This window comes from Corylus avellana, chromosome ca7 (genome assembly GCF_901000735.1).
Source record: "Corylus avellana chromosome ca7, CavTom2PMs-1.0".
In the NCBI taxonomy this organism is placed as follows: domain Eukaryota; kingdom Viridiplantae; phylum Streptophyta; class Magnoliopsida; order Fagales; family Betulaceae; genus Corylus; species Corylus avellana.
The window spans coordinates 1,586,687-1,598,690 of record NC_081547.1 but is presented as its reverse complement, the minus strand read 5'-3'; the positions used below and the strand labels follow the sequence as shown (position 1 = coordinate 1,598,690).

General features: G+C 35.7%; 1 protein-coding gene across 4 annotated transcripts in view; it reads left to right on the top strand.

Moving 5' to 3' along the window:
- LOC132187653 (uncharacterized) overlaps positions 1 to 11,498 on the top strand; it is a 40,284-nt gene extending 28,786 nt beyond the window's left edge. The window contains exons 17-36 of one of the 4 annotated variants that reach the window (XM_059602041.1): positions 577 to 996; positions 1,084 to 1,361; positions 1,572 to 1,657; positions 1,741 to 1,827; positions 1,966 to 2,227; positions 2,335 to 2,733; positions 2,845 to 2,941; positions 4,700 to 4,977; positions 5,577 to 5,693; positions 5,840 to 6,004; positions 6,500 to 6,628; positions 6,727 to 6,816; positions 6,945 to 7,051; positions 7,137 to 7,285; positions 8,674 to 8,756; positions 8,833 to 8,928; positions 9,298 to 9,420; positions 9,905 to 9,988; positions 10,264 to 10,407; positions 11,061 to 11,498. In XM_059602041.1, the coding sequence (XP_059458024.1) occupies positions 577 to 996; positions 1,084 to 1,361; positions 1,572 to 1,657; positions 1,741 to 1,827; positions 1,966 to 2,227; positions 2,335 to 2,733; positions 2,845 to 2,941; positions 4,700 to 4,977; positions 5,577 to 5,693; positions 5,840 to 6,004; positions 6,500 to 6,628; positions 6,727 to 6,816; positions 6,945 to 7,051; positions 7,137 to 7,285; positions 8,674 to 8,756; positions 8,833 to 8,928; positions 9,298 to 9,420; positions 9,905 to 9,988; positions 10,264 to 10,407; positions 11,061 to 11,396 (3,530 nt within the window). In that variant the 3' untranslated portion in view covers positions 11,397 to 11,498. Of the gene's footprint in view, positions 1 to 576; positions 997 to 1,083; positions 1,362 to 1,571; positions 1,658 to 1,740; positions 1,828 to 1,965; positions 2,228 to 2,334; positions 2,734 to 2,844; positions 2,942 to 4,699; positions 4,978 to 5,576; positions 5,694 to 5,839; positions 6,005 to 6,499; positions 6,629 to 6,726; positions 6,817 to 6,944; positions 7,052 to 7,136; positions 7,335 to 7,576; positions 7,648 to 8,673; positions 8,762 to 8,832; positions 8,929 to 9,297; positions 9,421 to 9,904; positions 9,989 to 10,263; positions 10,408 to 11,060 lie in introns of those variants that run through there. The other 3 variants (XR_009440841.1, XM_059602042.1, XM_059602043.1) reach the window with 3 other exon arrangements.
- The last annotated feature ends 506 nt before the right edge of the window (positions 11,499 to 12,004 follow it).

The following is a 12,004-nucleotide window of genomic DNA, read 5'->3' as shown; positions in this document are numbered from 1 at the left end:
GAAAGCCATTTAGAAAAAAAAGTGATTATTAGATGAGCATTGCCTAAGACAAGGGTTCTTTGGTGGCAGTAGGGGATACATTCAGTGGTGACTCCCTCACTATGCATTCTTGAAATGAAAAAAAAAAAAAAAAAAAAAATTCATAATCATGCTAGGTGGAAAGGACTGAGCTTTTTACCCAAGTTAATAGTCGTGTTTGGTGAGTCTGATTCAATGGTCTTGAAATGGAAACGTTCATATATGGACTTTATAACCGAGTTGATCATAGGATTTAAGGCATCTGTAGGATTTAGTCATAGGATTTTAGAAAAGGAAAGACAACTATTGGAGATGCCAAAGTTGGCCTAGCACAGTGGCAAAGGATTGAAGGCATATCTGTAAGGGTGGGGGAGTTTGGATCTTGCTGCTGACCAAAATAACTTTATGATTCTCCAAGCTCGAAAGTAGGTCTTCTTATCCCAGGATTTTTTTTTTTCTCCTGGATTAGTTACACGTAGTGATAATGGCAATTTTGTTAGTGAACATTTAATTATTAGTTATTGCCCGAAATTAATGTGATTGCTGATTGATATGCAGGTAACTTCTTGTTTTCTTTTAGACCTGAACTTTCAGATGGCTCTAAAAATGCTAAGAATTCACTTTCTGCGGAGTGGTCAGATGATCTTGAAGGTGGAAAGGCAGTTCGTCTCTCTGGAATTTTCGATCAATTAAGTTATAGAGTCCGAAAGGCTTTATTTGTTGGATCCATGAAATGTTCCTTCAGTACAGCCCATTGTATTCTCAAATCTAATGGTTCACGTGTTGCAAGCATGCATTTTTTGATTCAGAGGATTGGAAGAAATGTGCCTGTTATACAACCTGAAAAATCTAGAGATGGGTTCAAAAATAGTGATTCACCGGTTGCATTACAAGAGCAAAAGGAAATTTTTCTTCTTCCTACCATACAGGTGTCCAATTTTTTGCACTCTGAGATAAATGTACTTTTGAGTGAAACGGGTAAGAGCAGAAATTTCATGGGATGATAAAATGTTTCATTTTACTACTGATTTGACTCATAACTGTTTAGCACTTTATCTTGTGCAGGTGTATGTACAACTAATGGCTGTGAAAACATCGGGAACCAAGCAACTATACCATGTGATTCAACAGTTGATTTTTATTCTAATCCTTCCATCATATTCTTTATTGTCACTTTAACTGCGTTTGAGACAAGCTGCAAACCAGTGAATAGCAGTGATTGGGTCAAGAAGTTATCAAAGCAGAGAGGTGCAATCCATTGTCTGGACATTGATCTGGATTTTGGAGGTGGGAAGTATTTTGCTTCCTTGCGATTGTCTCGCGGGGACAGAGGCATCTTAGAGGTTGTTATGCTCTGGCCATATTACCATTTAGTCTTGCATGATATTTTTTGGTCAAAGAGCATAGACCAATAGTTGGATTACTACTTTCGGGTTATTTGCTGTGTTATATATTGTTATGTGTTATACACATATTTTCTAATTATATCAACTCGGTTCATTGTGCTAGTTTAACATCTTGTTGGAAATCTATTCTTGATATTTTTTTTGCAGGCTGCTATTTTTACACCATATGCCCTTAAGAATGATACCGATTTCCCCCTTTGTTTCTTTCTACCTGATAAGAAGCCTCTATCAAGGTATCACTACATCTGTCATTGGTTAAATTTATTTAGCATCATTCTAGATCTCTGATTATCTTCATAGCCTTAAATATATGCAGGGATGAACCATGGAAGTTTGATTCCAGCATTCCTCTGGAGTTGGGATTATTTTTGCCTCCAAAGTCGATCAGATCATGGTTCTTAAAGTAAGATAATTTTATTTTTTTGCAATGGCTATATAAATGTGTGAATTTCATCCTTTCACTATATGATGCTAAAATTTGCTTGCTTTATAGGTATTCCAGTTTTGTTTTATAATCATTTTATGTACCCTCTGTTGCTAGATCAAACAAGGTGCGGCTCAAATTGTCAGAAGATTATGCATCAGAGCCACTGCTAGACTTGGATGCATTATCAGGCCTTACAGAGATAAGCTTGGAAGTAGAGAAAGGATCTGGAGTCAAATCTATTACAAAGCTTGGGATGTCCATGGGGCCACTTTGCAGTAAAGTAGCTTTGCCATCTCAAATAGTGACTATGGTCCCACGGTATGTTGTGTTTAATGAATCGGAGGAAAGTATCACTGTCCGACAATGTTATTTACAGGTTTGCTCTAAATTTATAAATAATGGAGGTGTTTTTTCTTTTATCTCATGTCTGTAAATTTTTTTGACTTGTCTTCTTATCATTCCCCCTCTTTCTGTCTCCTTAAGGATGACATGGCAGGCATGATTCCCATTATAAGTAAACAGAGAGTAACACTACAGCTGCAGAGTGGAATTAGCAAAAGGAGAGAGTTCAATTTATTTGAGAATTTTATTAGAAAGCACAGAAATGCTAGCGATGAATCGTTAATACACATCCAGTTTCATCTGAATGATTCTGAACACAGTTGGTCAGGACCAGTATGCATTGCTTCCTTAGGACGCTTTTTCCTGAAGTTCAGGAAACAAGCGACTGCAGTAGAAAAAGGTGTACCAGAATACGCAACTGTTCATGTGGTAGAAGAAGGTTCTTCACTTGTTCTGCATTTCCAGAAACCGCCCGATATCAGTTTACCGTATCGGATTGAAAATTGCTTGAGGAATGTAGCTGTAACTTACTACCAAAAGGTTGTGCTATTTTTCCATTTTCCTCCCTTGTCAACTGCTGATCTAGTGGTGCAGATCAGAATTGTTTTCTGTTTGTTAATTTTTTTCTATTATCACTTGAGAATTTTACAGGAGTCGTTAGACCCAGAGGTTTTAAAATCTGCGTCTAGTGTGGATTATGTCTGGGATGATTTGACTCTTCCACATAAACTGGTTGTCCAAATCGATGGTACTCACTGATTCCTTGTTACTTTTTTAAGTTTATTATCAGGAATTTGGCTCTTTTATAACTTTTTCTAATTTATTCATATTAATTTGGTTCAAAATGAATGTGAGAATGCTTCTTTGGTATTTTTTTTGTCCAAAATCATCATGGTGGAGACCAACCTCACCTTCAATTTCTGAAACACCTCCATATCCTTTTACGGAGATTGTGAATTTCTTTTTTTGGGCAATTCATTTCAGCTTTGTTGTGTGATTGTGTTTAGAAAAAAGCTATCTATGCAGTTTTTTTTTTTTTTGGGTGGTAGTGGGGGGGGGGGGGAGGGATGGGGTAAAATATGGTACGTATAAGTGGCATATTCTTTAGGAGATGCATAGCCCTCATCATTGATTATCTCCATTACAGAATCAGCTTGATTTACTTAGCTTGAAAAAGAGAAAAAAGACGATCAGCTTGATCTGCTTGTCATTTGTGACAGGCATGTTATTGTCCATCTCACTGTTGTGGTCTACTATAAGTTTTCTTAAAATCTGGGGCTCAACTTGGTGTGATGTCAGAGTTATGTGTTATATGTAGATGTCCAAACACACAAAAAGTGTAGTATATAGATTTAAAAAAACAAAAAAAAAAATTGGTTTTCTACATGGAGTATGGCTCAGACCAGAGAAACTGTGACCTGGTATAATAGATATAGGAAAATAACACTAGTCACAGTTCTCTTTGTTGATCTTAAATTGAAACACTATCATGAAGCTTATAGGGCTTCATATCTATTGGATGATAAATGCTGAATGGAATTATTAAACGCTTACTGCCATAGTCTGTGCAATTGAGGCTACTTGTTGTAGGTCATGCAATTTCACTACTATTTAACTGTCTATCTAATTTTCCTAAGCAAACAACTCAATACCTAAATCTGGCTCTACTAGCAGGGTTTTTTAATGCCACTCTGGAAATAGAATTTCATGGAAGTTAAAAATTAAGTATCAGGTGGTTCAACTTCAGTTTAGGCTGTGTTTGTTAACTTTTAGCAACTTTTGTGATATCAATATGACATTTTGTTGCAAATGTAGAAATCTCAGAGGAATTTATTTCATTTGGTTTCATGGCGCCTAAGTAATATATTTGGACGTGTAAGTGTAATGTCCCTGAAAAAGTGATTAATTAAGGGTTCTCTAGGGGCAAATTATATCAAATTATAATGCTTTTTTTTTTTTTTTTTCTCTCTCATCAAACTGATCAAGATAAAGTTTTCACCATTTGTTGTGGCTCTACCTATAAAATGTGGACTCAGGTATGCCACGCGCGCATAGGTATGTCTATATGGGTTAGATCCATCAAACCTTTACATATCAAGGCTTGGGAATATTTCCAAATCATTAAAATTCTCTAATTTTCTCTCGTATACCTTGGGATTAAATGAAGTATCAATGTACCATGGCATGCCATATACGAGACTGCACTAGTTCTAGAGTATACATTTAATGCAAAAATATGCTTGATATTGTATCATTTAAAATTTCTACCCAACAAGGGAGATGTTTCTTCCTTTCATTCTTTATTTTTTGACATGTCCATGAATCATAAGGTAGGTTTTTGTGATACTTTCTATACCCTTGTCGTGAGTGACCTGGTGCAACACATTTAGAAGTGTCCATGCGACATATGCGTGCACCATTTACAATTAGATTGCAGGTTCAATAAATTCATGATATTTTGGATTGTGAAAATAGATATGACATAACAGGATATTTTTTCTTGCAGGTACCCAAGCACGCGAGATTAACTTGGATAAGGTGCGCACTTGGAAGCCTCTCTACAAACTGAGGCAACACAGAGGATTGTCATCTAATTTACCTTTGATTAATGGCATGGAGACGGTAAAAATAGGTTATGAAGTATACACAGATGGTCCCACACGGGTTTTACGAATTTGTGAGATCTCTGGTAGTCACAAGGCAGACACAGTTTTTCAATCATGTGCAAAGATTCAGTTAAGAGTTTCCCATTTGGCAATCCACCTACTCGAGTGTGGAAAGCAGGTCCGTCCAATTCCCTGTTATTGATGTTGTGTCCACTCCTCCCCCCTCCCCCAAAAATTTATGAAGCTTATATTGTTTGCAAACTTCAAAGGATTCATTTGTTTGTTTTCATTGAACTTTTATAGCTTTCAGTAATAGAAATTATGTGTGACATGGTCAACTGTTGCTTGCTGACTTGTCGGATGTCACCTTCACTTCTCATTTCAAGTCTTGTCCTCAAGTCCAGCCAGCCAAAAACGAAAAAAAAAAAAAATTCTTGACATATGTTCTCTTACTATAAATTTTTGTATACAGATGGTTATGTCAACATCTATATGTAAAATACTGCTGAGAGGATGATACTTCAGTCACAATTTTCTAGTATGGATGACTAAAATAGGTAGCCCTTGACACTTGGGAATTTGTCCCCCAGCCCACATGATAGTGTTCAAAGTTGCTTCTCAATAATTTTGAACTTTAAAGCCATAGCAACTAGGATTCTGCCTTTTGAGTAGTGTGCTCTATTGTTGTGCAGAGTGCAGGCTCCAAGAGTATAATCTTTTTTTGATGAACAACTTTCAATTTATAGTCTTTATCTAAAATGTTATAATTTTCTGAAGGATGGAGACGAGAGTGAGTTGTCGGTTTTTATGCCGATCATAATTGCGAGGCTTGGGAATATTGATCTGGTTTCTGTATTAACTGATCAGCACAAATATTACCAGATATGTTTACAGGTATGATTGCTTATGCTTTATGCCTTAGAAAGTCACTGATCCCTACAAGACCTTTTATTTACATATTCTGGAAATTTTGTAAGAGTTTTGGGTAATTATTTCCATCAAATTATTATACTGATAGTGCCTTGTTGTATTCAATCCAGTCATTAAATTTGGAGGAGAAGTGGGAAGGAGCTCCTTTTGCAGCAATGCTTCGTGGACATCAGTTAGACTCCAGTGACACAAATGATTTACTCAAAATTGTTTTTGTCCAGCTTTCTGCCAGTTCCAATGTTATACAAGTAAAGTACTCATCTATAGTTTTGCAGGTAAAAATCAGACATTGCGTGTCTAACCTTTTCTTTATGTTCACTAAAGCTTATCTGTTGTTTGTTTCTTTTTTTCTTTTTTTTAATCAGTTTGCGAGAAACTATCGTTATCAATGTCATGGAATAGGTCGTTGTCAATGTCATGGAATAGATTTGATAATACAATATTTGTTAGAATATAAATGATTAAATTTACCTCTTTCTATCGACTTAAGCTTTTAGGGTAAATAGTAATTTAACATGATATCAAAGCAAATGTCCTGAATTCAAACCTTAATTCTATCATTTACTTTCCATTTCAATAAAATATTCTATGTATTGGGTCCCACTAATTAAGAATGAATTTGAGCCCATACGTGAGGGGGGGTATTAGAATATAAATGATTAAATTTACTTCTTCTTATTAACTTAAGCTTTTAGGACAAGTGGTAATTTAATAATATACATTCGTATTTGGCTGTATTGGCTCTGATTTCCTGACTTGGTCTTATGCAGCCCGTTGATTTGAACCTTGATGAGGAGACATTAATGAGGGTTGTCCCATTTTGGAGAACATCTCTTAGCGACTCTAATTCTCAGAGTCGGCAGTTTTACTTTGACCATTTTGAGATCCACCCGATTAAGGTTTGATTTTCTTATTTCCTCCATGACTCTGATATTGTAACATATTTCACCTACTTAAATTCCTGACCTGACCTGTGTTTGTATATGTTTTTTAATAGATTTTTGCCAATTTTCTTCCTGGGGAATCGTACTCAAGTTATAGCTCGGCCCAGGAGACTCTAAGGTCCTTACTGCATAGTGTTATAAAGGTATGTTAGGATGCTGTTCCAGGACTTGATATTTGTTGTGCTTAAATGTTTGATACATTATCTGTGCTGTCATTTTGTAAGTGCATTCCCTCATCATTTGTGTCCCCCCAATTTTTTGAACTTCTTAGGTCCCACCCATAAAAAAGAAGGTTGTAGAGCTCAATGGAGTTCTGGTTACACATGCCCTGATAACAGTGCGTGAATTATGTATGAGATGTGCTCAACATTATTCATGGTAAGCTTATCATTTTTAATTTCTTTTTCTTTTTTCTTGTGTGTGTTACATGTTAAGTGGTGTAAACGTTTACATGATTATCCAGGTATGTCATGAGGGCCATCTATATTGCAAAAGGAAGCCCATTGCTTCCACCAGATTTTGTGTCTATATTTGATGACTTGGCTTCATCCTCTCTCGATGTTTTCTTTGATCCTTCTCGTGGGTTAATGAATATTCCGGGTTTGACTTTAGGTACTCTTTCTACATTCTTTGTTCAGTCACTCATCCTCTTTTTGATTTGGTAAGTATCTATTTTTGTTTAAGTTCCCCTTTTTATAAGTATTACTTTTGTTATTAAGCTATATCAATAAGTTCCAAGTCAATTATTTTAATTTTATAGGCGTTTATAAGTGACAACGTATACTAGAAATTTCATCATGATTGTCACTACTGTTTGTGTTTGCATGTCGGCTATGGTCAAACTGTTTGGTATAGCAATCTTTTGTGTGTGTTTCTGTCTGACAAAAAATGGGGGTACTGAAGGTTGAGGACAAGTTCTTGGCTAAAGGATTAGCCCACTAAAGAAGAGTTGAGACTTCGATCCTGATTGTTAGGTAAAATGCAGACTGGTCTCATGACATCTCACCTGCAAAGATTATGGCAAGTTGAGTGATGCTAACTAAAATGGTGGTTTATGATGGTTTTGTAAGTGCTTGGAGTCTTCATTGAATGGTTGTAAAGATTATGTCAAGAACGTGTGTTCCATTTGTACTTGCGTGCAATTTTATTGAAGTTTTGGTTTCTGTTGAGGATCAGTGATAAACGCCGTGTAGTCAGGACATGTGAATCATTATTATACAGGTTTTTTCCACTTAAAAGTGTCGATATCCTGACCTGCTAGAAAGCATGTGTGTGATTCAAATAAGTCACTGCAATAATTTTTCCAAAAGTAGGATAAGCTTAACAGGGATACCCTAATAAATTGTTTCCTCATAGAAAGTGCAACATGATTCAATTGTTATATATCTTTAATTGTATGGTGTAATAGTTTAATCATGCAATTATCGTAGTCTATCTTGTAGTCTAAAGATCTGTCATAGGCCCTTAATGCAGTTCCTATGTTATCATTTACAAAATATATTCCCATTCTATACAGAAAAAGATCATATCTGAATGTTGAAGGTGTGTCCAATACTTGTGCAAGAGTATCCAAGGAGTTTCAGACACATTTTGAAACTTCAAGATATTATTCCATTAGTTGGAAAAATTTATGAAGTACCAGATTATGTTCTGGGTTTGTGTGCTCTAAGAGGTCATTGACAAAAGTAAGACTTTGATTATGCATTATAGCCAGAGCATATGTACTTTTCTCTTAGCTTTTTGAGAAATGTTATTTTTTTTAATGTAATTTCTGTTGGCTAAGCTAAAGTTTATATTTCAGCAAGAGATTCGAAATGCATGCCTATTTTGAACTTCCCTTTTTGTAACTATGTGTACTTCAACATGAAATGCCATGTAATTGTTTATTGTGTTTCAGATATACATGTCAGACACTAACTTGCCCTTAATGCCTTCTCTGTTGTTTTAATTGCAAAGGCCTGGTTGTAATATTTGTTTGCTGCTTTGGCTATTGGGGACAGGTACATTTAAGCTCATCAGTAAATGTATTGATGGTAAAGGATTTTCTGGGACAAAACGTTACTTTGGTGATGTAGGAAAAACTGTAAGTACCATATCCGTCTAATTGCCAGTATTATTACTTCTGCTCTCACTGAAACTATCAATTTGGCACTCTGCAGTTGAGAACAGCGGGATCTAATGTACTCTTTGCTGCTGTCACTGAAATATCAGACTCTGTACTGAAGGGAGCAGAAGCAAGTGGTTTTAATGGAATGGTATAATTAGTCTTCACATTTTTGGGTACCACTCATTCATATTGCAATGTCATGATCGCTTTTGCAACCACTGCTAAAGGACTCAAAAAATTCAAGGATTAGTAAAAAAAAAATTGTAGAAATCGAGTGGATTCTGTCTTTATCATATACATACACGAAGAAGGTAATAAAAAAAATGGAAAGAAGACATGTTCTTTCTTTTATAACTTAAAGCCATGCAAGATGAAAGTCTCATGAACGGTTTTAAATGAGAGCCATAGTTTACTAAATTCCAATGTATGTACAATTTTTGTATTGTGCGCCCGCTTAGCTCAAATATTACTGGAATTTCTAATGATGATATTTTGGCTGCCTATAATCATTTTAAAGGTAATTGGCTTTCACCAAGGAATATTGAAATTGGCAATGGAGCCGTCATTGTTGGGAACTGCTTTGATGGAAGGTGGTCCAAATCGAGAGATCAAACTTGATCAGAGTCCTGGGGTTGATGAGGTAAAATCTACTATATGCATCTCTGGTCAGACAATTGGTGTGAATTTTTTTATTCATTGGGCATGCCCCATTTTCGTTAGTAGAAAATCTTTTGTGATATTTTCTCTTGCTTTAATTATAAATTTGGTTTAATTGTATGAGTTGAAGCCGAGACCCCTCCCTACCCCATTGATGGTGCTATGTACTATTGACATATTCCTTCTTTGCTAGTGACACATTGCACTAAAATAATCTACTAAGAAGCTAGTAACATATTGACCTTGTGCCTTGTGTTTGCCGACCTAGTCAATGGCTGTTCTTTTATCTCCTCGAGAATCTCAACGTATTAAAATTGTTGATGATATATCTGGGGGAAGACCATTAAAAATTTAGAATTCTGTATTGTTGTATATATTTTCTATATCTACGTGCAGCTCAGTCTCCTTGACTTTTTATTAGTCTATTTCTGAAGTCAATTATGAATTAGTTGTTTTAATTACTGCAGCTATATATCGAAGGATACCTGCAAGCTATGTTGGATACCCTGTATAGACAAGAATATCTTAGAGTCAGAGTCATTGACAATAAGGTAATTTATTGAAGGGGGAAAAAATCTTGACCAGGTTTTGGAAAATTCTATCGAATATGGCTAATCTTGAGAGTGAAAGCTTATCGACATTCCACTATTGATTTTTCACATAAAACTGATTTAGTAATGATGGTTCAGTTTATTGCTCACAGGTAGGCTTAGTTTGCTTCAATCTTATGCTAAGAGACATGCCTAATTGAGAAATCTTTAACTTGCTTCACTGTTGGACGCATCCTAAATTTAAGATTTCTGATAATATTACATTATATGCATAGGTTTTCCTGAAAAATCTACCCCCAAACAGCTCCCTCATTGAGGATATCATGGACCGTGTAAAGGGATTCCTTATGAGCAAGGCATTGTTAAAAGGAGATTCTTCAAAAACTTCTCGCCCCTTGCACCATGTTCGATTAGAAAAGGTGAGTGTGTCTGTTCATTTAGTGTGCCTCTTTTCCTTTTTTTTTTTGGGTTCGATTTTTGTATTATTTGTTGTTTGTTTTATGGGTAGAAATTTAATTTCAGTAGTGATTGGAAAAGCTTGTGCTTATATGAGCATGCCAGGCATTAATTCTGGTCTCCTCTGCAATATCATCATCTTAATTTATAATTTTATATGCCATGGATCTAGTTGCAAAAACTCTTGTACTGAACAATCTTCTATGAATAATACTATTTTTCACTCATTTATCACACCAGTTGATGTGACATATTTTTTTAAGTAGATGACATGAAAAACCACTTAAAAGGCGGCACATCGGCCTGTATAAAATAGGCCAGCATGAAGAGTAGTATTAGTCATCTTCTAAGTATTCATCATTTTGTGGTGTCCTAGCAAATGCCTCGTTTTTATCTAAAATTTTGACATAGAAGAGACAATGTATAGAACCCATTACAGACGTTGGACTTTGGTGAGTATGTATATGTCGATATCTCCTGATGTTTCCTTTTTAGGCTGCCAGTAGATTTTTAATTTATGATTAGTATTGAAAACCTTTCGATGTGGTGGTGATAAATGTTCACAAAAGTTCCAAATCCATTCAAGATAACTTAGCGGGGGAATGTTTGCCCACAGGAATGGAAAATCGGACCGACATTGCAGACATTGTGTGAACACGTATTCGTGAGTTTTGCAATCCGCACACTAAGAAAGCACGCTGATAAGTTTATGGCTAACATCAAATGGAAAGGAGAGTCGGAAAGCGACAATGACAAGGCACTTGTCCCTGCAAACCCCAGTGGAGCCAAACAGAAGGCAAAATTCCTCTGGAAATGGGGGATTGGCAAGTTTGTGTTGTCAGGCATTGTGGCATACATCGATGGACGGTTATGTCGTGGTATTCCTAATCCTGTAGCACGACGGATTGTGAGCGGATTTTTGTTGAGTTTTCTTGGCAATGATAATGAATAAACTAATGTACATAAATAGCTTTTTTCTTCGTTAAGGGTGTTAAAGGCTGACACACAAAGCTTGGCATAATAACGTAGTCACACAGCTCCCAACTTCATTCCTGCATTGTTTGTTTATGACTTTTGGCTCGATTTGGAACCTTAATCCTTTACGCCTTTTTTTTCCCTTCTATTTAGAAAGTCAAATTTCTTTCTTCACCTTTAAATTTCTTTTACTTTTATGTCAGATCAATCCATTCATTTTTCCTTTAAAAAAGGTTTGCCAAATTTATTTTGTCTTTTGTTTTCCGGTATCAAGTGAAAGACATGAACAAAACACTCCTTAAAAAAAAAAAAAAAAAAATCAGAAGTAAAGTAAATCAAGAAACTTATAATGAAAGCACATTATTGTGTGCTGCATTGACAAAACTAGGGGCATTTCAAAAATGTCAAGTGTAGTAGCCTTGGTTAATATGGGGAATACCTTTATAGCCCTATTAACCCATTTGCCCCCAATAGATAATTTATTTCGGGTCACCAACCAAGCAATAAAGTAATGTATTGGGATTGATTTAAATTGCCCTAATAATAGCAGTCTCAAGGGACTAGTTGAAGTTCCAATTTTAGTTA